This window comes from Harpia harpyja, chromosome Z (assembly GCF_026419915.1).
Source record: "Harpia harpyja isolate bHarHar1 chromosome Z, bHarHar1 primary haplotype, whole genome shotgun sequence".
Classification (NCBI taxonomy): domain Eukaryota; kingdom Metazoa; phylum Chordata; class Aves; order Accipitriformes; family Accipitridae; genus Harpia; species Harpia harpyja.
In genome coordinates, this window is record NC_068969.1 from 79,253,681 (window position 1) to 79,280,621 (window position 26,941).

Sequence of the window (26,941 nt, forward strand, 5' to 3'; positions counted from 1 at the left end):
CAGGCAAGGTCAATTCTGTTATATAATGGTTGTCTTTTGATGTTATTACATTCTGGAGAATGTATGGCACCTGTCTTTAAGAGTTTGGTCGCAGATGGCTCAAAGGTAACTTATGAGTGAAAGAAGTCGGAAAAGGAAGCAAAACCCTCAGGAGCAAGCAACTTCATACTTAAATAAAAAAAAAATCACTTAACCCCCCCCCAATTTTAAATGCTGCACTAAGAGCAAAGTAATAGGCAGATCTTGCTTTTGAGTGCTGTGACTGTCCTGAGCTGTCCAGAACTCTACTGATATGATTGTATAAATTTTTAATTGTATTTATATTCACACTCCAATTTGATAGAATTGCAATAAACTAATTATAACAAAAGCAGACAACTTTAATAAGATTATTATCAGGACAAAACCACCTACAATAAAAAACAGAGTAAGGACACATGAGGAGAGAAAACAGGAATAGAAGGCTTGTAATTTAAAGACAGATGAAAGGTGACCACATGTGTTTTACGAGCTCAGATGCACAGAGTATTACATAATTTAGTTATTCCCAATGTACTGCCTATTGTTCAAGTACCTGAAAGTCTTCATTTGTATGATTTTCCATTTGCTTAGAAGTGTTAATAAAGCAGCACTGGTAGTAGCATAATCCAAAAAGATGTAATTCTAAAATGCATGCAACTATTATTACCTACTGTATTACTCAGATCCAAAAGAGGTCCCTTTGTATTTTCCACTACACCAGCTCAGTGGCAAAGCCTCCATTTTGCAAGAACCAGCAGCTTGATGGTCCACAAGTAAAAATGTAGGCTACAGCATTTAATTATAACTTGCATAGTTTGGATGATCTGGAGGTAGTAGGAGAAAAAGTGGTTTGCTTTTTAAAACAACATTTGTTTTCTCTCCTCTGCATTCTGCAGTGATAATACATACAAACTGCCACAGCAGTCCCAGTCTATCCCAGATGGGATATAAGTACTCTATGAGAAAGTTAAGAGGTTTATGAAGTTCATAAAAGGTAGGAGTCAATATTAAGATGAGATTTACTGAAAGAAAATTATTTCAAAAGAATTCTTCCTTTTTAAATTTCACAATGCCTGTTATCCTTCAGTTGGTGGGATTTTTTGTGTTTTGCCCGGAATAGTCTATGTACAAAGGCATTATCTTTTGTTAAAGATCTGCTAGAGGTTAGGACTCTCATTTTACACCTGTAATGTTAAGCTCTGTGAGATCTTTCACAAGTTTTTACCATTGAGAGTTCTTTGTTCCTAATCTAACATCACTGATGAAACCAAATCAAGCCTTGATTCCAATTTAGTTTGGATAGCTGCTACAATTTACCTAGCAAGACTTTTGAAGTGGCCTCCTTTTTTTGTTTATGGTTGAGTCTCTGATTACCTAATTGAATTTTCTCAAGACCGTGAAAGCTAGAAGAAATGACAGTAAACATTAAGGATAAACAACCCAGTCATCCTTGATGTTATAATATGAATTCCTCTAAGTCCTTTGGCCTAACTCCTCAGCCTTCTTCTAAAAAAATACAAATAAAAAAAGGAGATCCTGTTAAGCATGATGACAACAGTAAGTGCAAATCAGAGGTCATATCAGACAGATGTAAAGGGGAAGAGTGGATTACCAAATTAATCTCTTTGACTGTCAGACACTTGCTGACTTTCAGAATTATGTGTGCAACCTCTCACACAAAAATTCACTTCTGTCTCCAATACTTGGTTAGGCTTCATGTTTACAATCTTTTTAATAATTATTTGCTTGCTTTTAAGTTGCAGTTCTTGGCTGCATGCTCATTCTCAATTTCATTATCAGTTTTGAGCCCTTACTCTCTCATTTCACTTCTCCCTTATGTCTTATGCATTCAACCTTTTGGTAGGTTGAATTTATGGGCATGAAAACTCAGGAAAAATATATGGTCTCCATCTGCTAGTTCCAGAATGCCTTACAATTCCTTCTAAGCCAAGCTCCCACTGATGCTGATAAAGGATTATGCCTTGACACCATCATGACTGTGGAATTCAAACACAAGGAAGGTCAAGTAAATGCAATGGTGGAATTGCACTAAAAATTCAGGGATTGCCTTCAGTGATTTCTCTTTAGCAATTTTGTTTGGAGTAAAAGATATGTCAACTTTTAAGCTGTTTAATTGCCTTGAGAAGTGTGACATGAATTGTCATACAAATATGGTTTTTTATGCGGAGTGAAAGTCTTATGCTTGTTGAAGAAACCCACAATGCATTACTTTGTTTTGAGAGTCTGAGTTCACATTTTTCATGAAGGCATACATACCTTTAACAATGCAGGTTACTATCTCTAAAATATCTGTATGTCTTACGAGTATTTTGAGAAACTCTGAGCCAGGGTCATTTCTAACATAACTACGGACAACTGCAATCTGCATCTGAGATCTTCATAGCAGGAGAGCAGAGAAGTACTGGCTACACTTACTTTCTATGGCAGCTTGGGGCACTATACTTAAAAGGCAGAAATGGGTATTTCACCACAGACTGTATCTTCAATATTTAAATGGGTGAACACTGAAAATAAATTGAGTAATTAGGTATATTATTTTGTAGAATCATAGAGTAGTTTGGGTTGGAAGGAACCTTTAAAGGTCATCTAGTCCAACACCCCCTGCAAGGAGCAGGGACATCTGCAACTAGATCAGGTTGCTCAGAGGCCCGTCCAATCTGATCTTGCGTGTTTCCAGGGATGGGGCATGTACCATCCCTCTGGGCAGCCTGTTCCTGTGTCTCACCACCCTTGTTGTAAAAAATATCTTCCTTATATCTAGTCTGAATCTACCCTCTTTTAGTTTAAAATCATTACCTGCTACAGGCCCTACTAAAAAGTTTGTCCCTGTCTTTCTTATAGTCCCCCTTTAAGTATTGAAAAGTTACAATAAGGTCTTCCCGGAGCCTTCTCTTCTCCAGGCTGAACAACCCCAAGTCTCACAGCCTGTCCTCATAGGAGAGGTGTTCCATCCTTCTGATCATTTTTGTGGCCCTCCTCTAGACCCACTCCAACAGGTCTATGTCTTTCCTGTGCTGAGGACTCCAGAGCTGGGTGCAGTACTGCAGGTGGGGTCTCACCAGAGCGGAGTAGAGGGGGAGAATCATCTCCCTCGACCTGCTGGCTTCTTTTGATGCAGCCCGGGATATGGTTGGCTTTCTGGGCTGCGAGCACACATTGCTGGCTCATGTCCAGCTTTTCATCCACCAGTATCCCCAAGTCCTTCCTGCAGGGCTGCTCTCAATCTCTTCATCCCCCAGCCTCTGTTGATACTGGGGTTTGCCCCGACCCAGGTGCAGGACCTTGCACTTGGCCTTGTTGAACCTCCTGAGGTTCCCATGGGCCCACTTCTCGAGCTTGTCCAGGTCCTTCTGGATGGCATCCCATCCCTCAGGCGTGTCAGCCGTGCCACTCAGCTTGGTGTTGTCTGCAAACTTGCTGAGGGTGCACTTGATCCCACTATCTATGTCATTGATGAAGACATTAAACAGTACTGGTCCCAATACGGACCCCTGAGGGACACCACTTGTCACTGATCTCCATATGGACATTGAGCTGTTGACCACTACCCTCTGGATGTGACCATCCAACCAATTCCTCATCCACTGAATGGTCCAGCCATCAAATCCACAAGTCTCCAATTTAGAGAGAGGGATGTTGTGGGGGACTGTGTCAAAGGTCTTACAGAAGTCCAGATAGATGACATCTGTAGCTCTTCCCTTCTCCTCTGATGTAGTCGCTCCCTCATAGAAGGCCACTACGTTGGTCAGGCAAGACTTGCCCTTGGTGAAGCCGTGCTGGCTGTCTCAAGTGTAATATAGCACTGTCAACAAACAACATTATCCTTTCTGTTTACTTTGATATGGTGTGGCACCTGCATACACAGTAGAGAACAATAGGTAATAACACAAATGTTGTTGTAATCTTTCAGGAACGTCAGACAGGATTACCAGGAACCCTCTGTTCTCTTCTGGTGTAAAAATATGTGGAAGGAAACAAATTAATTCAATGACTCTGCCACTGTTGAGGATCAGCTGTTAAGCTGCATCTCTGCATCCTCTTTGTTTCATGTGACCAGCAGGGATGCAGGTACTGGCTGTCAGCCAGTCTGTCTGCTATGACCTCCCTTTGGGAACGGCATAGCATTTTCATGAAACTGGAATTATCAAATTTTAATAGTGTTGGATTTGGGGGTATTTTTTCAAGTACCCTTTATCACAGTATTTCAGATTTCCAATTCCATTTAAAATGAGTTTATTTTAAAAGCTGATAACTTTTTCCATTACAATATTTTTTTCTAAAAGTACTTCAATTCAGTTTGAGTTTACATAGCGTCATATTGAATAGAATCTTATTATAACAGGAAAATTCAAAATAAATACCAAAGGGCAGATTTAGTCCAAATTTTACAGCAAAAGCCAGTGCAATATATTAGAGGCAGACTGTATTGTGGCAGACCTTTTGTGTTGCTGAGCAGCACTGAACCAAGTAATCTTGAAATCCACAAAAAAATTCATGTGAATACGTGCAGCTGACATTTTCTAGCATCATCATCATTGTGCATTGCAGTCAGGAGGCTGGTGATTGTATAAAATGTTCTGCTCTGAGTATAGGACTATAAAAGCTTTGAGGAATGTAATCTCAACAGCAAGATTAGAGTTTTCTTGGAAATAATTTTGCTAACTGCAAGAATTAACCTAGTTTAAACCATGGCATATTGAATTGCTGAAGTGCCCAGAACATGATCATCATCAGCATCATGCACTCTCGTGCATCTCCTTGTTTCTTTTCTCTTCAGTTTCTGTAAGGTCAGAGTCTCCTTGTTTCTTTCCTGTTTGTCTTGTGTCTCACTTCAGATGGGAAGCAAATAGATCTAAACTGGGTTGCCAGTATGTAAAGTGCCCTGCCTTTCTGCTACTGCTTTTATTTCTTCTGGAGTTTTAGCATAATTCACCATTGTTGTTGGCTTCCTCTGAAACCTCTTCTGCTTCATCCATTAAGTCAGAGGCCTCATGCTATCATTCTGTTAGTTCTTAAATTTGTTGCTATGATACAACCTTCTTCTTCTCAACTTCGTCCTTCTGCAACCCCATCCTTAGTCTTTTTTCTCCATGGGTTTATAAAGTCCCTCTCTGGCAGTGTTGTCTCCTGCATGTACTTCCATTTCTCTGATTACTGTTGGACTCCTTTTGGCATCTGTTTTCCACTCCTGTCCTCATCCTCCAGTGGATGCCTCACCCCAGGTTCTAGCAAAGCACACCCCAGACACATCAAGGCGGAGATCCGTGAGAATAAGTTTAAGCAAAGGTGCAGGCCATAGTCAGCAGATACTGAGCCCTAATTAAACATCACATATGGTCCCAAATGCTGTATGCAGGGAAGTCCACATTGAAGTTATTGGGAGCTCTTCTCAGGTAAGGAATTCAAATCTTTAGGACTAAAATCAAGATGGTAGAACAATAGATGCTTTTATGTAAAAGCAGCTACAAAGATTATGTTGCAACAGTAAGAACATATTTGCAAAACAGTATATGCATTGTATATCATTATAAAACAATATATTAAATTCTATCTTAAAATGATGTCTTTCTTTGCTTCAAGAGAGACTTAGAGTAACGTCATATTCTATTGAGCATACTTATGTTCAAGAAAGACACTGCATTGTACAAGCAAGAGTATGTCAGTATTTGTAACTGGTTTTGATAAAGTATGTCTATGAAAAAATCTTTACAATCCAATCATAAGTATTTTTTAAAATTAACAGTGATAATATCATGTGCTTTTTAGTTCCATGGCATAAAGCGTTCTCTGTCTCTGCAAATGATGTAAAGAATGTTCATTTGGCAGATTCGGGTATCTTCAAATAGATTTAAAAAAGGGGATCTTTCAAAGTGTCAGATTTGCATATCATCACAGTATTTTACAGTTGAAAACTAATAGCCAGACCTCAATTGAAATTTACTCGTGTGGAAAAATATTGAAAGATCATGAGATACATGAGCTAAAAACAAAATAATTGGACAGCATTTGTACATTTAATTGCTTAAGCTGTTTCATAAACATGAAGAGAGAATATTTCTAAAGAAAACAGCACTACCAAACTGTTAAGTATCCATTTTTTAATGATTACATTCTATCAAAGGTTGGATGCTCGGAAGCTCAGTTGTAAAACTTTACATAAAAATGATGAGTGAAATCATCCACAAATTCCCCAGACAAATAATTTACAAATTCCTCCTTGTGCTTAATTTTTCTCTGTCCTGTTTTGTAGACCTACATGGATGTCCTGGTTTTGGCTGGAATAGAGTTAATTTTCTTCTTAGTAGCTGGTACAGTGTGTTTTGGATTTAGTGTTAGAATAATGTTAATAACACAGTGATGTTTCAGTTGTTGCTACGTAGTGCTTACCCGAAGTTAAGGATTTTTCAGTTTCCCATGCTCTGCCAGTGAGGAGGTGTACAAGAAGCTGGGAGGGAGCACAGCCAGGACTAGTGACCTGCACTAGCCAAGGGGATATTCCACCATAGGGCGTCATGCTCAGTATATAAACTGGGGGGAGTTGGCTGGGAGGGGTGGCTTGCTACTTGGGCATTGATCAGTGGGTGGTGAGCAGTTGCATTGTGCATCACTTGTCTTTTCTTGGGTTTTACTTTTATTATTATTATTATTGTTGTTGTTATTTTTATTTCATTTTATTATTAATTTATTTTATTATTATTTATTTTATTATTATTATATTGCTTTTCATTACTATTATTGTTGTTGTTGTTATTACTATATTTTACTATATTACATTTTATTTTACTTTAGTTATTAAATCATTCTTATCTCAACCCACGAGTTTTACTTTTTTTCCAGTTCTTCTCCCCATCCCACTGGGAGGCCAGGGAGTGAGCAAGCGGCTGTGTGGTGTCCAGTTGCTGGCTGGGCTTAAACCACAACAATTAATTATTGTATTTATATATATATTTACATATATGCCAAACTTTAAGAAAAAAGCACTTTAAGAAATGAAGTGTAAAGCAACATCTGGAGACAAAAGTGGATTTCATACAAGATTGCATCACAGAAAAATAATTGTAGCCCTACAGATCTGGAAATCTCTTCATTCTATTTTCTCTGCCATGCTAGAATATAGTAATGCAATATATTCAATATATTTAATTTAATCTATTTAATAATTTAATTAATTTAGGTCTCCTACCACCTGATGAAGTGAGTAAATAGTTCTTTTCTGATTTCACAAGTGACAAGAGAGTGGTTAAATTAAGTAACCCCTCTAAAGCAAGTCAACATCAGCACTGTTATCAAAACAATTTTTCTGGGACAGCTTTATGAACAGTTCCTTAGATTATATGTTTTGAGATTTTTTGATTAATTTTGATGCCTAACTATTTGAATGTCTGACTGGAGAATGTTAAAAGAGCTTAGTTTCCAAAGCTCCTGCTGATTAGGTACTGTCAAGGTTTATTGTGTTTTCCCAAAAGTAGAGGCACCAAATGGCAATCACCTTGAAAAGGCTGAATTTTAGATTTCAGTGCTTCTTCTACATCTCACTTTAGCAACTTACTCATCTAAAGCCAGTGAATTGTCATATTTCTGGGGGGAAGGCACTACCATTTCTGTAATACATGTTTTGCTGTCCTGCAGAATTTTTTGCATAATCACTGTTCGAGTTTATGAAGCACATGCAAAAACGTGTACGTTTCTTGAATGTCTGCTGGTTCCTTATCTTTGTGTCTTTTACTGTGATGTTGTAGAGCTTGGATCATATGGAAACCTAAAATATTATGACACAATGACTGAAGAAGGTAAGAAATATTTTAGAATTGTTTGTATCAGCTTTTTTTGAAGCCCTTTAAGCGCCTTTTATGTGTTTATTTTTTCCTTCATTTTTCTTAGTCCTATTTTCAGTTTCTCCATTTTTTAATAACTCCTTTTTGCATGTCTTCATTGATGGCGCGATCAGTTATGGCTCTTTTTTCAGGTTTTTTTTCTTCAGCATCTTGGTTTTGCTATTTCAGATAAGGAAATACAATGGAATGCTTTTATTAAAGAACATACATGCAAAACCACACTTGCAAATTATAAGGCACAGTATAACACAGATTGTAGGTGCTTATTTTATACCACATTTTACAATGCATTCAAGAAGATGAATTAATTTATGGATGTTCAAATCAGTTTGAGAACAATTATTAAGTGACTTCACTTTACTGTATTATTCAAAAGTAACGAATAAAGTTTAAAAACTAGGCATGACTATTCCTGTAGTATTAATTGTATGCTTAATTGCAATGCAAAAATTATGCAATTTAAAATCCTGATTCTAGCAATACAAGAAGGAAGTAATTAGGGCCTGAATCAGGACTCAATGAAATCTTCGGAAATTTTTCTGCTGATTCAAAAGCGTTGCAGTCTATTGTACTAATTCAGGAAAGCAGTTAGCTATGTACTAATTTTCCAGCACATGCTTTCGGTCCTAGTGTGGTCAGCATTTCTGTAACTTGGAAGTTTCCCTGAACTGAGACCTGATTGTCTGTAGGATCAAGACCTCTTCTCCAGCTCTCTGATTACAATGCCAGACAGATTGTTTCATGAATGTTCAGTTTAATAATTAGTGGTGGCGTGTTCAAGGATGGAGATAAGCTTGAGGCCTGTAGAAAACTTAGCTGCCTATTCCTACTTGGTTTTAATGTTGGGAATATAAGTCAGATAGCTTAATTCTCTGTTTTTAAAAACACAGTTATTTTCTAGTTTAGATTAATCTTGAAGTTAAGAAGGTTTTAAGAAAACCTTCATTATATGACTTACTCATGATCTTTCTCCAGGGGAAAAAAAAAAGTCATAACTTCTCACTATTTCCCACTTTCGGTATCTGCTGTTGATACTCAAATATAACTGTACTATTCTGGGGCTGGCTGTTGGACGCAGTTCCTTCCACCTTTGTGCCTGATGTTACAAGATGCTGTTTTCTTCTGTAGCAGGCGTGAGCTCATAGGGCAGTCTTGCTGCACTGCCCTCCATTGCCCAGATTCACCATCTGGTTCACAGGGATGGCACCAATATAAGAAAAGATGTCTGACGGGAAATTTTACTGGGCAAACAATGGTGTCTATGTTGTTCAAATACACCTCTCAAGCACATGAAATGAGTAGTTAACACAAGCCATTCAGATATGGCTACCAGAGCTAAAGCTTTTGCAGTATGTCTCATCTCAGTCTTCATTACAATCAAGATGAAAAGGTCATTTCTCATTGTAGCCTCAGAGTTGGGTATGTTAAAGTTTTAAATTTTTTATGCTGAAGATTAAACCTACCACTTCAAAAGTAGTCACTTCTGATATTCATAAATACTCTATTGACAGTTAAATGTAGCTATTTGTGGGAAAATACTCATGGAAGTCTGATACATACAATATATGTATATATTAATACTGTGCCTATGCTTAAGTAATGTTGTTGATATTCAATGTCATCTCAGAAAGCACTCCTCACGAATAAATAATCAAGGGCCATACTGTAGCAATAGCAAAAATCCAGCAGCAAAAATCTTCCAGTAGCAAAAATCTTCCAGTAGCAAAAATAAGAAAGAAAACTCTTTGTCTTTAGGAATATTAACACTGACAAGAGTCTGTGATAGTTTACCTTTTCAGATACAACTGTCCTCATTGTTTTCACATGTCTTTCACAAAGCAAGTAATGAATAGTGTATCTCAGAAGCTGTATTTAGATCAAAGTGTGCTATATTTTGAACTTTCTGTTTGGATTTTCAAAAGTATAATCACTATCACTCTGCATCACACTTATTTGCATTATCCATTTTCCTCTTTCTCTTCCTTTTTTGACTGAGCTTTTTATACCTTTTGTGCAGAAAGTTAGTCACAGGAACATGTAACCCCAGTTACAAATCCATGGATTTTTTTCTAATATAGTACATTGTTATCTCCAGGTCCTCAAACCCCGAGTGGAGAGAGGTAGCAAATCTTTCAGTCCTCTGGTGGAGAAGCACAGGCATATCTATTCTTGCTGCTACATCAGAACAATCAGAGACAAAAAGTAACAGTTAAGTTGCAATACACATTCAGATACAGCCTCATGGCCAGAGGGCCATTGTGCTCCAGGTCTTAGAAACTGATGTCTATTGTTTTCTTTGCTCCTATTTGGTCTGAAAGTGACTTTAAATTAATTGCAGATTAGTCAGGCCCAACTGGGAGAGAAAATATACCCTGCCAGTTGGGAAGAGACCTTCACAGTAATCTTGTGCTGTCAAGTAACCTCCACCAACAGCCTATAACATGACAAAACTGCATGTTTTTATTTGATGCTTCTGTGGGATTTTAAAGTTAAAGGAGAAAGCACATGAGGGGGATTTCTGGAATTGATCAATTGTGACCCACTAGTTGCATTCCACAGCTAGCCATGGGCAGGACTGGTAGGTACAGTTCAGATTGCTCAACAGCCACAGATTTGATATCTTCAGGCTCATGAAAGCTTGGCTATAGCTGCATAGATGTAGTAATCCGCATTTGATCAGAGACTGAAAAATAGACAAATGGTTGAATTTTTTAAACTAGTGAACTTCTGAAGATAAACTATTTTCCTGCCAAATCAAAGGCTTTTCTGACTTAGGGAATCTGTAGTCTGCAATTTAGATTGTGGTCAAAGGATTGCGTTTTTAATATATCCTTGATCAGGAGGAGAATCTCTGCCAGCTGATGCCAGCTGGAGTTACTCGTGCAGATCAAGGCATATCTATATTATACAATACTGATTTGTTTGCATATATTCAAATAAAACCAATTTAGTTTTAAGCTACCTTCTTTGCTAATCACCTGGCCTTGATCTGTTCCTTCTACCCCATCCTTTGTGAATTAGAATGAGCTGCAAAATCTGTCTGAGTTCAGCAAATCTACATTAATTAAGAATTTTCCATAACAATCTATCCTATTTTGAGTCCAGGGAATCAACCATTTTCATTCACCTAAACTCTCATGGTGCCAGATGGTGTGAAAATTACTCTTAGGTAGTCAAACCCATAGTACATGCGACTGTTAAAGAGGAAACATAAGCTGCTGCCTACTCCTAGAAATAAGAACAGTAACATAAAATTCCTATGGATTATTTAATATCCCACCTAAGGATGAGAAAAAAGGCATGAGAGAAGATCTGAGCCTAAGATGGGCCTTTCTGTATATTTCAATGACTTAGAAATATCCTGAGCTGGTCCTTTTTCCTGGTGGCTCTGTGCTTCCCCTTTGCTGAACAAGTTTTGATTTGGTTTGAAGGAGGAAAATGGCAGGGAAAGGGAGAGAGCAGGCATAACTCTGCCACCTTTTTACATCTCACTGTCTTCATGCAGGCTAGTACTACTGCTTTCCTTAGTTTCATGCTTTTGATAGTTGATAGTATGTCTTTTAATCATTTCCTCACACTATTTGTAACCTACACTGAGTGAACCAAATGGAAGGTAATGATGTAAAACAATGTAAGTTGAACCATGCATGTACTGAGAAATAAAAATAAAGCAAAATACAGTTTCCATTTCAAATGTTGGGGTTAATTTCCATGACAGTGACTTGTAAGTGTGGAACAGTCTCCTGAATGAAGTGATATAACTTACAATGTTAAAAGTCAGAAGTAAGAAATACTTCCTAAAGATGGGAGGAGGCTTTTGGAAATGTGAAAAAAAATTGAAGACAACTTCAATTAAGCTAATCTAAAACAGTGTGAATCTCTGTGGAGACATTTTATTTTCAGTTCAATAATGGCTCAAGTTTCTCTATTAAAAAAACTAAACCGTTTCAAACTCAAACCAGAAGACTAGAATATCCTTATAGAATTCTGCATCACTTTAATTAAACTTTTTAAATTGAACCTTAAATTAAAAGGTCCTACACTATCCTGAAGTAGGTGGCGACATGGATGGTTCCACAGATATTTTTCAGAAGATGTCTCAGCTGCATCATTTGCATCACTTACAAAAAATGCATTTGTGTATTTGGGGTATCACAAGCCAAATTCTCAAACATATGAAGCTGAGTTGGAGTCTGAAATGTAAAGCAATCCTTTAGCAAACTGGCATACATATTGTATGAAAATTATGCAGGCACCTTTCAGTATCTACACATGCTTCTGGATAAGCACTTTTTAAATGCCCCAAGTGTTTCAAAAGAAGTTAGGAACAGACTTGACTCATAGCATTTCAGCTTAAAATATTTGGAAATATGATTTGCATTTTTCCTCGTTTTTTCTTTCTCTTATCTGATATCCCAAGCAATTCCCTTTGTCTTTCTCTCTTTTTCTTTCTTTCTTAACTCTTTCTTTCTTCTTCGTCTTCTAACTAAAGTCTCTGCCACTGACCCTATGCACTGAAATAATGAGATGCCTTGCTATTTATGATTGTGTTCTATGCTTAGATACTGTTCTGCAGGCAATTTTACTCTAGGTACCATGTACCAAAAAAGATAATCTTTGCAATGTATTGTGAATGGCTAATTATTTTTTGGGAGCATGATCTGTTTGTGAAAAGATAGGGGCTGCTGAAAGGACAGTACTGCTTATTAAATCTTTGTGGTATTTTTATTACTTTCCAAGTGATTTGCTGTTGATGAATTAATTCCAGTTCCCAGCACATGATAGCTGCTCTTCCCTGTGGACTGTGCTTATGCTTCTTCATATACAAAAGTGTTGGTACAGGGGTTTGAAGGTTCCATTCGTGAGAAGGGAAGAGAGGATTTCTTTCTTGACTAATGATTTATTATTGTGTGTCTTTATTTTAGCTTGGAAACAGTGACTGTTATCCAACTAACTGAGTTCATTCATGACTTCTCACTGTGACTTCCCACTGTTAATCAATTATATGATTCCATTGAAATATCTTTTGGTCTTAAGCCTGCACTGTTTTTGCTGCAGGGACACCAACAGTTTTCAATGGACTTTTTTAACTGGAGATGAAGAATTAAAACAGTCTTGGGCCCTGTATGGTAATAGTGTTCTTAATTAGAAATGTACTGTACTGTAGCCACCAGTTATACTTTTAAAAAAGATAAAAAAAGACTTAAAGAGCAATAGCAGTGAGGGTAACAATAAAGAAAGGCAGATACATCATCTTTCTACACAACATAGACTGTCATAAGCTGCCCAAAGAGTCCTTACATATTAAGATCAACCAATGTAGAGGAAGGAGTAAATTAATTTCACTTAAAATTTGCCATCTTTGACATTGCCTAGTTTTAATGTGTCATTTGGACTCAGTGGTCAATAAAGAGTGACAGAACCTTGGACCTATCTTGGGACAGGATGAGTTGCCCTGGAGACAGTCTAGATGATCAGCTGCATGGTTAAACTCATGGGAAACAAAAAACACCTGGCAGGTTGAAAAGAAAATTTGCCTTTGAGAAGCTGGTATGGAAATCATGTATTCTGGAAATGTTTGCTTCTGCTTCTGAAGTATCTGTAGAAGTCACAGGCACATAGCTGAGTCCAACATGACAAAGTCGACCACAGTCACCATGATGCAATATATAAGTTTATCTGAAATTCTGTGTTACTGTATTAATAATTGAGACCTGGAACTGTTTGTGTTTGTTTACAGTATCTTTATTCATCTGTATTCATCTTCTGTTTAGGCTGAAATCCTACACCAGCACTTTTATAGGTGGAACTTTACTGAATGCTTCTGAAGAAAAATAATAGCTTTTGTTTTCAATTTCTTGTTCAATTTATTGCTGAGTTCTGAGAATAGAAAAAAATTATGTTTTTATTTCCACTAAAAAAGAAAAAAAGTATATCTGAAAACATCAGATAGTGTTTAATAATATGTTTGCTGTTTGAGGAGGGATGGAAATGGATTACCGGCACTGATTTATGGAGCCTAAGCTATGGCAAAGAAATTTTGCTTCTCAAAATGGCTGCATTTTAATAATGACAATGCTTTCTTTTAGGAAAGTTCAAGGAAAGGGCCTCAATTCTGCATAAGATTGCCAAAAAGAAGTGCCAGGTGGAAGACAGTGAAAGGCAGAATGGAGCTGCTAATCATGGTGAGTGCAGCAGTACAGATTTACCACCTGTTCCTGAGGGCCTTTTTCACTGTTTTATTTTGCTTGAAAGTCCTTAGGGATTAATTTCTCATTCTACTTCATTTATGCTATCTTAGTAAAAATATTCTCATTCCCTATACAAAATAGTATGAAAATTACGGACAGAACAGGAGTTAAGTGCAAGAAGAGAAAGTCAGTTAAGGCATCTGGAAAGCCTCCCAGCAGGGTTGAAAAGAAAAAGCAGTGCTGATTTTGGATATGTGTTGAAGTGACAGAAATAGAGAGACAAGACTTACTCACAGTTTATATGTGCATATTTAATGAATTTATTGAGCTGCTCTGGGAGAACACGTGTTTTATGTGGTATCACCCTTGTCACAAAAAGAAATAACCTTCATATTTAAGATTTGATTTGTCTATCATCTGCTACTTGCTGAGAGTCGTTTAGGCCCATCTATGCTAACTGTGCAAAATTAGCTTACTGTGGTTCTCAATCAAGGGTAAGAATTTGTATTTTAGTTCAAAAGTTCCTATACTAAAAGAAAATCTGTACTATGTCCTGTTTCCTTTACCTCAGCATGTTGTCCGCATTAGAAAACCAGATGCAAATGTGTCTGATAAAAGCTGAATCATTTTATTAGCTGACACTGTTTCTGACCTTGTGCTATGTTTAGATACTATTTGCTTCCAGAATCAAGCAGTTGGATGGGACAGTCTGTTAATAAACCATAATGCTGGCTGTGGGGTTAAGAGACAACACACATGCACTGAAATAATTACAGATAGTCTGGCACTCACACATAGTGGCTGTGATCTCAGATTTTTAATTTAGAAGAATCTCAGGATAGCAGTAATGTAACTAGACAGCTGTATTTACTTCTGTGCACAAGAGCATACCATAAGGCATGTTGAACTTGAGTTAGACATTTCATATTGCTATTCCCCGTAACTTTATATTGTCCAAGGGATTTTTGGTCATTGACATTTTTATCTAGTACATACTTAAAGAGATAATTACTGTTTACAGAATTTCAAGATAGTCAAAGTAAGAATAAATTTGAATAAATTTGGCATCAGAAACCAAAGGAACAATTTTATCCCTTTAATTCCTGTAAAAGTTTAGCACAAGGACCATGGGATTCTGTTTTAAAGATCATCCTCTGTTATTGGATGTTATTAGACCATCCGTTTACTCTTTTCCCACATTTTTGCATGAGAAAGAGCATGATTACAGCTTGGAAGTAACTTTACTAATTGCAGCGGTTTCTGTGTTATAAAAGTTATATCTTGTTGAATATATCCCCTCACTTGTAAATGCAACATGTTGCATTCTTTAATGTCTGGGAAGAATGCTATATGTCATTTTTTTACCTGAAGTATTAGGCTCAGTGAGTTTAGTTTAAACAAAAAGCACTGAATATTGCAGAGAATGTAAATTTTTCGAGGACATGAGTACCAGTAGAATAGTTTATTCAAATGCAAGCTCACTCATAAGAATTTTATTCAAAATGTGTACTAGTCAAATGGAAGACAGAATTTTTGTCTCTCTTAAAGGCAGATGTTGGTCCACCTTCAGTATTTGATGATTTACTCAGACTGAATATATGACAGCAGTTTCACTAACAGATTTGTTACTTAATACACTGTTCTGTTGTTTTCGCACTCTTATTTATGGATGATGCCACAGAAAAAAGTGCAAAAGTGGAAGTTGCAGTAACACCACCGAGTGATTCAGGACCAGTGCAGAATGGAATCGCCCATAACGTTGAAGAAGAGGTTAATGTCTTTTTTATTCTTCTTTTTATTTTTATATTGGTAAATATATTGCATGCTTGATTGTGCTTTTCAATGACAGTATATATCTTAACAGCAAGAAGCTGTTAATATGAACCGTCTACAATATATTTAATCTTAATTTACAACTGAACCCAGTGTGTGGTTTGCCATATATAAAAGCCCTTCTCTTGTGCCCCTGCCCTTCAGTGTAAGATAAGATGGTAGTCTGGAATGTATTCTTTTAGGAAATGTATTTTTACTTATCAGATAAGATGTTCACAGCCCTAAATATAGCTAATGGAAGTTGCTTGTCTGATCATCACATTGCACAAAACCTGTTCTCTTAAGAGGGTAACCTGTCATGTTGTGCTTCATGGGATAGTTAAAAGTAGTTCTAAAAGAGGAGCTGTACAAAAACTTCTTCCCCATCCTGCCTTCTGTTATCTTGATACAAATAACAAATTAAGCTGAAGGAGATATAGTATACTAGTGTTTCTATGACTCTTATTGCATATGGTTAAAATTTGCAAAAGAAGTAATTAAACACTTAAATGTATTTATTTTAACATATACCTTTTGTATCATTAATAAGTGCATAACTGTGTCTAACTTGCACAGTGGCTACTGAAATAGCTGTACAGTTGAGCTAGCTTCTTTCTTAAATAAGTTGTAATTCTCAGGAGTGGCTGACTGAAAAAATTGGCCCAGCCAGGCCCTTTTTTAATATCTTTTAATTTTTTTTAAATTTTGTTAATACCACCTGCATCCCAAGCAAGCAAACAAGTGGAAAAATGCTGGTGAATAGATTTTGCTAAAATTGTGCACTGCTCTTTTAGACTGAAACAGCAAAACCTGCATAGAAAGTCTTGTTAAAAGTAATCCTTGACACAGAAGCTTTTATAATGGTTTTGTTTGTACAGTTTACTTCTTAGATTTGTCCTTAGGCTATAGTGACAGAAGAAAGGTACTTGCACAAGAAAGGCAAGAGATGGCTGAGCAGTGGTCTATACCATAACATGAGCTTCCCCTTATTAAAATTGCATGAGCTGTGTTGCATTTACATACAGCAAAATTGTGCACAAAAGGCAATGGCCATGTTTTGTTTTGAGTCATCCCAGGTTTAGGTTTTGATATTTTAGTTGCTTTCACTTATTTATCATTTAACAAAATTGTTAGTCCAAGTCACAGATCATCTTGCCTTTTTCATGACCTGAGCAATATCACTGTAGGTGAAATTATTTCCTTGAGAGGTTCTGCAAGCCACAAGAAAAATTAAAAGTGGTGTAGAAGTAACAGAATGTGTTTATGTCTGTTGGCTGCTTCCTAAACACAATTATCTCTCACAAGGAGCATAATTTATACTGAAATGTACTTATAACAGGGAGAGGGTATCAAATTTTTTCTGCAAGACTGGGAAAAAACACTGTGATGTATACTAGGGTGAGTCTTTTGGAGAAGATTCTGTTTGCTTTACACAGCTGGAGGTGGAGCAATGACAAGATGATTCTGGCCAGCTGGTTTGTTAGTGCACCAAATATTGGCAGATAGCTTTAATTCTTCACTGTTTGCAGATAATTAGGTCTCTGGCAATAGAAATTGAGAATCCGAATCAAGGATCTAAAAGAGACGGGTAGTTTCTGATATCCTGAATGATCAGTAGTGGTAATGAGTCTCCCACGGAAAGGAGAACGTTAAATTACATTTTCTGTTAATCGAAGTTGTTCAGACTGACATGCTACTTAAAGATCCTTGTCAGCCCAACAAGCATTATTCTTACATAAATGAGATGAGTAAAATCTATGTAATAAAAAATCTCAGCATGGCACTTCAACGCTCAACATTTTAAGGTAAGGAAGGATCAATTTTCAGATCCATTTGGATCCTGTTCTGACAGTCCAACCTTATTGCTGCAGTGAAATAGCTCTTTAGACTATTTTTGACTTCAGAAAAAAAACCCAAAACCAAAATCCAAAGCAGAGTGGCTTTTAGACTTCTGTTCTCAAAGGTCAATAAGGGATGACATAGCCTGGTGTAACCTGTTGAGGTGTATGTAAATCAGTCTGTGGGATGTGTGAAAACTAATAGACTTCAACAGAGTTCAGTAGCTTAAGAAGGAAAGTGGTCTTGCTTTGTAAGATTTTTTCCACTGAGATTGTTCAGTCAAAACAATGAAAGAAAAGCAATCTTAAGCAATCACATCCCACAGCAATGTCCATATGCTATCATTTTGCATTGTAATGAAGCAGCTTCTAAGCTTGTTCAGAAATCTGCAAGGTCAAGCAGCCTCATCATTCAAGACGATGGTTTCAATTTCAAGCAACTGCAGTGTAAGGAGGGAAAATTATTGCAAGAGTACATTACTCAGCAATGTCTTTCTCTCATCACCCTTTATTTTAAACTTTCAGTGAGGCAGGGTTTGGACATTCTGAAAAACTATTGTGCTGTATCAGAGGTGGGATACATTATTTATCCTTATCCAAATGCCAAGATGGAGCAAGCAGGGAGGTTTGTAACTGATGGAGGAGTGATTCTGCAGATTTAGCTCCATCAGTCTGAAAGAAAAGATTTTAGGTGTCTGCTGTCACGATAAAAAATAGCGATCTCCTAATAACATTTTGGATATTCCCACACTGGGTTCCTCCCCAGGGGCGTTTCTAATTTTGTCATCTTCCGGTGATAACCTGACAGCTGCTGCTATATCAGGCTGCTTCAGTTATTGATATACTGGAACCTATTTTGTAATTTAAAAGTATATGTTGGAATTTTTGAAAAGTTGTAATAAAAATAGTCTACTCATCCATGTAACAAATAAATAGGTCTCTGTGATACTTAGGACCCTACTTTGCTGTGAGGTTCACTGCCTGCTCTGTACTGTACAGGGCCCCTTCCTCAATGCATTGCCTAGCTTTTTGTTCACAGCTTCCTGATACATGTACCGAAGCTGTGGTGTCACTCTGAAGCTAAGACTGGGCTATTCAGTTTCCTTCTGCTTTGTATATTGACTTCATGGACACTTACAGGATTACTCCTCATTTATAGAAGTGTAGGCAATGACAGAATCACACTCATAGCATTCACGTGACCTTTTTCTTTGGTGAAGATTAGAATTTGAGGAAGGGAAATCAGTCACTGCCCTCCCAAGCTTTCTTTCTAGCTTTTCTAAACTTTATGCAGACACTATGTACCCTTAGGAAATAGCGTATCTTCATAGACAATGGTATCAGTTCTAAGAGCAGCTCTGTTCAGGGAAGTAATACTGAAGGCACAGGATAGTATGCCAGCCAGTCCTCATCAACCATTTCTCCTTCTCGTTCAAAAACTCGCTCGTTAAAGCTGAGCGAAAAGAACAAACTCATTACAGCTCAGTCTTGACCTACAAATGGTCTTGAATTTTGATCTTTTTGTGAATAAATATTCTCCATTTTTCACTGAGAGCATAATTTTCTGCTGTTCCATGAGTAGCATTCAATCCGGTGGCTTGAATTTTTCATGATTTTTCCTTACTCCAATTCAAAAATAAGTGCTGTAGTGTCAGAATTTAGAAATATAGTATAAAGTTGCTTCTCTCCAATTTTCCTCTTGTATATGACCAAAGATACAGTTTTGTGATCCATAAGTGCTGTTTAGAAAATCTCTTAAGAAAACTCACCATTAGTGCCTCCATGTCCCAGTGATGGTCATTTAGAACTCAGAAAATTAAACCATCCATCCTGAGGAACCAAGCTGCAAATATGCCTTTGGAGGAAAAATGTTGTCCTAAAAACCGTGGGCTGGGAAATGGGTGTACTCACATAGCAGGTGTGCTAGTTCTGGCTGGGTTAGAGTTAATTTTATTCATAGTAGCCTGTATGGGGCTATGTTTTGGATCTGTGACCAAAAGAGTGTTGATAATACAGGTATGTTTTAGCTATTGCTGAGCAGCATTCACACAGAGTCAAGGCCTTTTCTGCTTCTCACGCCACCCAGCGAGGAGGCTGGGGGGGGCACAAGAATTTGGGAGGGGACACAGCCAGGACAGCTGACCCCAACTGACCCAAGGGATATTCCATACCATATGACGTCATGCTCAGTATATAAAGCTGGGGGAAGAAGAATAAAGGGGGGGATGTTCAGAGCTACGGCGTTTGTCTTCCCAAGTAACAATTACATGTGATGGAGCCCTGCTTTCCTGGAGATGGCTGAACACCTGCCTGCCCATGGGATGTGGTGAATGAATTCCTTGTTTTGCTTTGCTTGTGTGCGCAGCTTTTGCTTTCCCTATTAAATTGTCTTTATCTCAGCCCACGAGTTTTCTCACTTTTACCCTTCTGATTCTCTCCCCCATCTCACTGTGAGGGAGGTGAGTGAGCAGCTGCGTGGTGCTTGGTTGCCGGCTGGGGTTAAACCATGACACAGGTTATCGAGTATTCCTTAAACGTGTTTACAGTGAGGATACAGAAGACATGCATAGGGATCTAATTCCTTCTCCTCCATTGTCAAGTTCCATTATGGTCTTCATGCTTTTCCCTCTTGCAAAACAAGCATAGTCATATTTGTGTTTTTTCTTACTTTTCACTGGTGCAGATTATGGTGCCTGGGTCTAAATCCCTATACACAAGCATTTTAGTAATATGAAGTTCTGTATTGGATTTAGAATTGTCTGAAAGTAAGTACATTAAAATTTGTATGTTCCACTAGCACAAAGAGAATATGCAAAAAAAATCCATCTTATAAAACCCCTATTCTTTTAAAAGTATGATGTTGAGCAAAGTACCCCTGTGAAAGGAAGGTCTCAGGCTAGACTGCAAGAACAGGGGAAAAAAATAGCTTTTATGTTGTAATTTAATTTTCACATATTTGTAAATTAAACTTCTTTTTAAAAGAGCATAATACTGCAAATTCCATGATTTAGTTTTCCTTATATCTCTCCCAGTTTCTTTAGGGTTTTTTTGGTCATCTTTATATTTTTTTCCAGACTCTTATTCTTTCCTCCTTTCCTTTTTCAATTGCACAAGGCTGAAACACTACACAAGACAGAGTCGAAGACACTGTCAGTCAATGACTTTTCACAAGATTTCATGAACTAGGTGAATTTCACTTTATTTCCTTTTCTTTTTTTTTCCTTTTAATTTCTTCATTTGTCTCATCCAAACTCCACTGTCTTGCTTTTCCCTTTTTCCCAGGCCCTTAACTCTGTTCTTCTTACTCTATTCTCCTGCAGGGAACCTCATCTGTCCTCTTGCTAGCCCAAGCTCTTCAGCAACAAGATAAGCTCTGTCCTGATGCTTCTTGCAGAAATTCAAAAAGGCTTTCCAGAAAATGTCCCCAGCAACCCAGTCATTCGTCCCAGATAGTTAAGACTCATATAATCCCACTCCCACTGTAAGGAGCAGCAGATCTCCTACACTTTGATAAAACTAGGATCCTCAGCTGAGAAGGACAGATGGCTATGGTCTCCTTCCCAGCCCCTAACCAGCACAGCAGGGAACAATACCTCCTCCCACCATACAGTCTGTAAGACATTCCTGCTTCATTTGCAGCCAGAAATTGCTTTCCCTCCTGCTGGATATTGCATCTTCCTTGGGGATTTTGTTCTACTTACGGCATTCTGTCTCTTAACCTTTAGCAGGTTGCCACAAAGGAGAAGACTGTTATATAAAACTTCATAGAGTGGTACCAAGTGTGTATGAGAAAATGAAGGGAGACTAAAAGGACACTGACTATCTCATTAAATGTTTTATAGGGTGCCCTTCAGAGAAATGATCCTTCTGAGAAGTCGAATTGTCGTCCCTGCCCCCCCCCACCTTCTTAACAATCATTTGATTAAGTGTGTTCAGTCATAGCCGTTTTAACCTGTGGCTTTCTTAAAAATAGCTTCCAATCTGAAGATAACACCTTTTCCTCCCACCTACGCACACACATGCACACACATGCATATACACACGCACACACATACCCATGCACACACTTTTACCTGTTTCCATGGAAACCCCACTGGAAAATGTTTACCTGCCAACCATGTTAGAGATAACTTTTCCATGAAAATATAGAGCAACTTGTATGTTGTAGGAAAATGCCACAAATGCTTTATTGTTTTCATTGGATGTAACCCACTTACCTGGGCAACAGTGTCGTAAAGCATGTTTTGCCTTCCCCACCAAAGAGCGGCAGCACGGTGTGCTGTGTTTCAGGACAGAGCCCCTGGTGGGGACAGATCTCCCCTGCCCTGGAGTACTCACTCTGTTTGAATCAAATTAGCATGATGTGAATCTGAGTAGCGTTGCGTTCTCTGTCTCAGGCTATGATTCTGGGCTATATTAAACATTTCTGTTTCATAGCAAGAGGGTAGAGGTGATTAGAGCAGCCTTTGTTGTAAGGCCATTATATATTCCAGCATCCCTGGTATTTGTTTGATTGATCATTAAAAATAAATTTTCCAAAGCCCAAACGTTTTTTTTCAGTTGCCACACTCAGTCTAAAGTAAATGTAAAGTAAATCTTGTTTGCCTGTATAGCTCTTTGTAAATTAATGAGAATGGCGCTGCCATCAAAAGGGGTTGATCTTTATTTTCCCAAGGCTTCTCAGTTGCCTATTCCACATTTTCTTCTGCTGTATACCAGTTTGCCTTACTTGAAAACTAGGACAGTGAAAAACAGCATGAAGACAAAGGCTTATTCTTCAGATGTTTCTCCATCACACCATAGCAGTTACTTCTCCTGGTGGGCTGACTGCAGTTTTGACTATTACATTCTGAGTATTTCTTTTCAAATTGCCTGAAGAATGCTGGCAGTAACATGGGCATAAAAAAACTGCATATAAGCTCCAGGAGCTCTGCTTTCAGGTATTTGTGTAAAAGCCCAAGAGGATACAAGCAGCAATAGCAGAATCTGGAGCAAATACCTACTTGAGCCTCGCTCCTTCACATAGGCTCCACCACAAAGGTACCTCTTCCCAGTGAGTTCACAGTGCAGAGAGGGTTAATACAAATTAGCTGCCCTAAGAAGAGTATCCATATATACAGAATGCATTCTGAAAGCTCAGGGATTTAATTTTACTCCCTGCTTGAATTTTACTCAAGAATTCATGAGGAAAGACGTTGCGTTCTGTCTTAACTACCCATAGAAATTGCATACTACTGTACTGGCTTACTATCTCACCTTCTTTCACATACTGTTTTTTCCAGATGAGAGGTAGGAGAAGATAAATGCACGATTCAAGTTACAGACAAGAAACAGAAAGCAGAGACTTGAGGCTGTTCACAGTAGGGCTCCAATTGCCTTTGTCCTCTGCCTTTCTAGTGAAATAAATTAATGTGAGATTTGCTATTCTATAGAAGAAAATCCATCTCAGTTCTGAAAATCAGTACTTACCTCTGAGACAGGCAACATTTTCAGACATCATAATTTTTTCTTGATTCACTCACTGTGAGAAGTTGGGTTGTACAGAGCTCTTCATTTCCGAGAAAAAAAAAAGCTCAGCAGTCTTTTGCAGCACTATCAGGCAAAGAAATAAATTGCCTATTTATAGATGGTACAATATCTGTACTTTACTTTAGCATAAGCAAATAGAGCTGCAGATAGTTCCTATCTGCAGTTTTCTTTCTTCTGGAGTCCTAATGCTAATTCTGTATTGATTCATGATATCAGAAGTCAAAATGCACAAGAAATGTACAACCATGAGAATTTATAGCTCAGCTCTTCAGCTTAGTTGGGCTAACAGAATAACCCTCAGAATATAATTCTTATGCTATAGCTGTTACACAATACAGACTAGTTGGTAAATAGTGGCAGATTCAGTATTTCAGCTAAGTTTGAGGTGGCTCATTGTACTTGTTTTCCATTTTGTCCTACTGTCAGGAAACAGGTATAAAAATGTAGTTTGATGTGTGCCAGAAAAGCAACTGTTTTTCCTAAGATAATATGAGCATAAGCATCCATTGAGATGATTTTCTGATGTTTGCTAGAAGTAGTGACTACATTGTGACTTTGGCAGATGGAGTTTGCTATAAGCTGTTGTTTATAAACAAAACAGTTATTGACGAAATCTCACCATATGTTTATATTGTTTATATAATGAGAAACACACCATCATTTCCTCTGTTTGGAAGAATTTTCTTGGGAGACTGGGAAAAGTTGTCTGACCAGTCCTGAGCAAACCACTAAGAGGTTTCTGTGGATTACAGACAAATATTAGATAGAAGTTCTTGGATGAAGAACTTGTGAAGGATGGAGCATCCAGAGATTTGGTACCTTTTTCATTATTTGTAATGAGTTACATAGAAGAATTGAAGTAGCAAGAAGAGGGTTATGAATATGCATAGATTGGTTTACAAGAAAAGAATATTTGTTACAGATGTATAAAAGAGAACACAGAGCGAAACATTTCTAATCTTATTTTTTGAAAATGTGGTATCTTAACTGTATCTTTTGTAGTTTAAAGATGTACCTCATTAACCCTGGTAGAATATGCAAAGGGAGCATTTTCCTATTAGAGAATTAATTTGGTTATAATTATTGATTAATATGCGCTAGGGTACTACATCCATCCCATCTAGGCATGAGTATACATATGATATTCAGCACTGCAAATGTATATGTAACAAAAAGACAGTCCCAAGCAAGAAAAAATGAGGATACAATAAATAAAAGAGTGGAGAGAATTATGACAGCTAATGAGAATTTCATAGAAACACATTAATGACTATTATATATGAAGATCTAATGCAGCTTACGTCTAAACCTTTAATGACCTATTAAGGGATCAGTAGCAAAAGTATTTTTCTCCTTTACCCTTCCACTTCAAGAAATGATGAGGGAAGAAACAGGAGGACCCAGCAGATCAATAACTGGCTCTGAGACTGGTGTCACTGGCAGAATGTTGTGGTTTTTGATCATGGGTTGGTCTACATGACACCAGGCCTGCTGTCAATAGACATGGTATACCTGTCTCAAAGAGGGAAAAGGATCTTTGCGCAGGAGTTAGCTGGGCTCATTGAAAGAGCTTTAAACTAGATTTGAAGGGGGAAAGGGATAAAACCAGGCTCACTAGAGTTAAGCCTGGGGGTGGCACACCAACGTTTGAGGGAAGGACAGTGTGCTAGCAACGTCCTTCAATCTACTAGACAATGTGCTGAGTACACTGGAGGACATTTGAAATGTCCCTGTACTAATGCACACAGCACCACAGCCATCTCAGTGGAGGTGGGGGATGGAGATCCACACAGCAGCAAAGATGTAAGGGTTGTCAATGCATTAGAAACCACTGAAGCACCTGGGAACAGTCACATAGGAATTAGGGCTTCTCCTCCCAGAAAGGTGGCAGGATCAATAGCCCGACTGAAGTGCGTCTACACCAGTGCACGCAGCATGGGCAACAAACAGAAGTTGGAAGCCATTGTGCAGCAGGAGAACTATGATGTAATTGCAATCATGGAAAAATGGTGGGATGACAACTGGAGTGCTGCAATGGATGGCTATAAACTCTTCAGAAGGGATAGGCAAGGAAGAAGAGGCTGTGGGGTGGCCCTGTATGTTAAGAAGTGTTTTGACTGTCTAGAGCTTGATGGTGATGAAAGGGTCGAGTGTTTATGGGTAAGAGTCAAGGGAAAAGCCAATAAGGCAGAGATCATGGTGAGGGTCTGTTACAGACCACCCAACCAGGATGAAGACACAGATGAAATATTCTATAAGCAGCTGGGAGAAGTCTTACAATTGCTAGCCCTTGTTCTCATGGGCAACTTCAACTTACCAGATGTCTGCTGGAAATACAATGCAGCAAAGAGGAAACAGTCTAGGAGGTTCCTGGAGTGTGTAGAAGATAACTCCCTGATACAGTGGGTGAGTAACCAACTAGGGCAGACATCCCGCTGGACCTGCTGTTTGTGAACAGAGGACTTGTGGGTGATGCAGTGGTTGGAGTTTGGAGGCTGTCTTGGGCCTAGCGACCACAAAATTATAAGAGTTTTCAATTCTTGGAAAGTAAGGGGAGGGGTCAGCAGAACTGCTACCTTGGACATCTGGAGGGCAGACTTGGGCCTCTTTAGGGGCCTGGTTGACAGAGTCCCTTGGGAGGCAGTCCTGAAGGGCAAAGGAGTCCAGGAAGGCAGGACATTCTTCAAGAAGGAAATCTTAAAGGTGCAGGAGCAAGCTGTCCCTATGTGCCAAAAGACGAACCAGCAGGGAAGACCACCAGCCTGGATGAACATAGAGCTTTGGCTGGAACTCAGGAAAAAAAGGAGTTTATGACCTTTGGAAGAAGAGGCAGGCCACTCAGGAGGACTACAAGGATGTCATGATGTTATGCAGGGAGAAAATTAGAAGGGCCAAAGCCTAACTAGAATTTAATTTGTCTACTGCAGTAAAAGGCAATAAAAAATGTTTCTATAAATATATTCCCTACAAAGGGAGGGCTAAGGAGAATCTCCATCCTTTATTGGATTTGAGGGAAAACAGTGGCAAAGGATGAGGAAAAGGCTGAGGTACTTAATGCCTTCTTTGCCTCAGTCTTTAATAGTAAGACCAGTTCTCAGGGCATCCAGCCCACTGAGCTGGAAGACAGGGACAGGGAGCGGAATGAAGTCCCCATAGTCCAATGTGGAACGGTTAGCAACCTGCTACACCACTTAGACACACACAAGTCTATGGGGCCAGATGGGATCCACCCAAGGGTACTGAGGGAGCTGGCAGAAGGGCTCACCAAGCCACTTTCCATCATTTATTCAGCAGTCCTGACTAACCAGGGAGGTCCCAGTTGACTGGAGTTTAGCAAATGTGACACCCATGTACAAGAAGGGCCGGGAGGAGGATCTGGGGAACTACAGGCCTGTCAGCCTGACCTTGGTGCCAGGGAAGGTTATGGAGCAGATTATCTTGAGTGCTATCGCATGGCATGTACAGGACAATCAGGTTATCAGGCCCAGTCACCATTGGTGTATGAAAGGCAGGTCCTGCTTGACTAACCTGATCTCCTTCTATGACAAGGTGATCCGTTTAGTGGATGGGGGAAAGGCTATGGATGTTGTTTACCTGGACATTAGTAAAGTCTTTGATACTGTTTCCTACACCGTTCTCCCGGAGAAACTGGCTGCTCATGGCTTGGATGGGTGAACTCTTCGCTGAGTAAAAA

At 38.4% G+C, this 26,941-nt stretch overlaps 1 protein-coding gene across 3 annotated transcripts in view; it reads left to right on the top strand.

Annotated features, from left to right (window-relative positions):
* Window positions 1-26,941, top strand: part of SLC24A2 (solute carrier family 24 member 2) — a 113,394-nt gene that overhangs the window by 71,352 nt on the left and 15,101 nt on the right. For 2 of the 3 annotated variants that reach the window (XM_052777679.1, XM_052777678.1), the window contains 3 exons: window positions 7,782-7,832; window positions 13,967-14,062; window positions 15,750-15,838. In XM_052777679.1, coding sequence (XP_052633639.1) covers window positions 7,782-7,832; window positions 13,967-14,062; window positions 15,750-15,838 — 236 coding nt within the window. The remainder of the gene's footprint in view (window positions 1-7,781; window positions 7,833-13,966; window positions 14,063-15,749; window positions 15,839-26,941) is intronic. The other variant, XM_052777680.1, reaches the window with a different exon arrangement.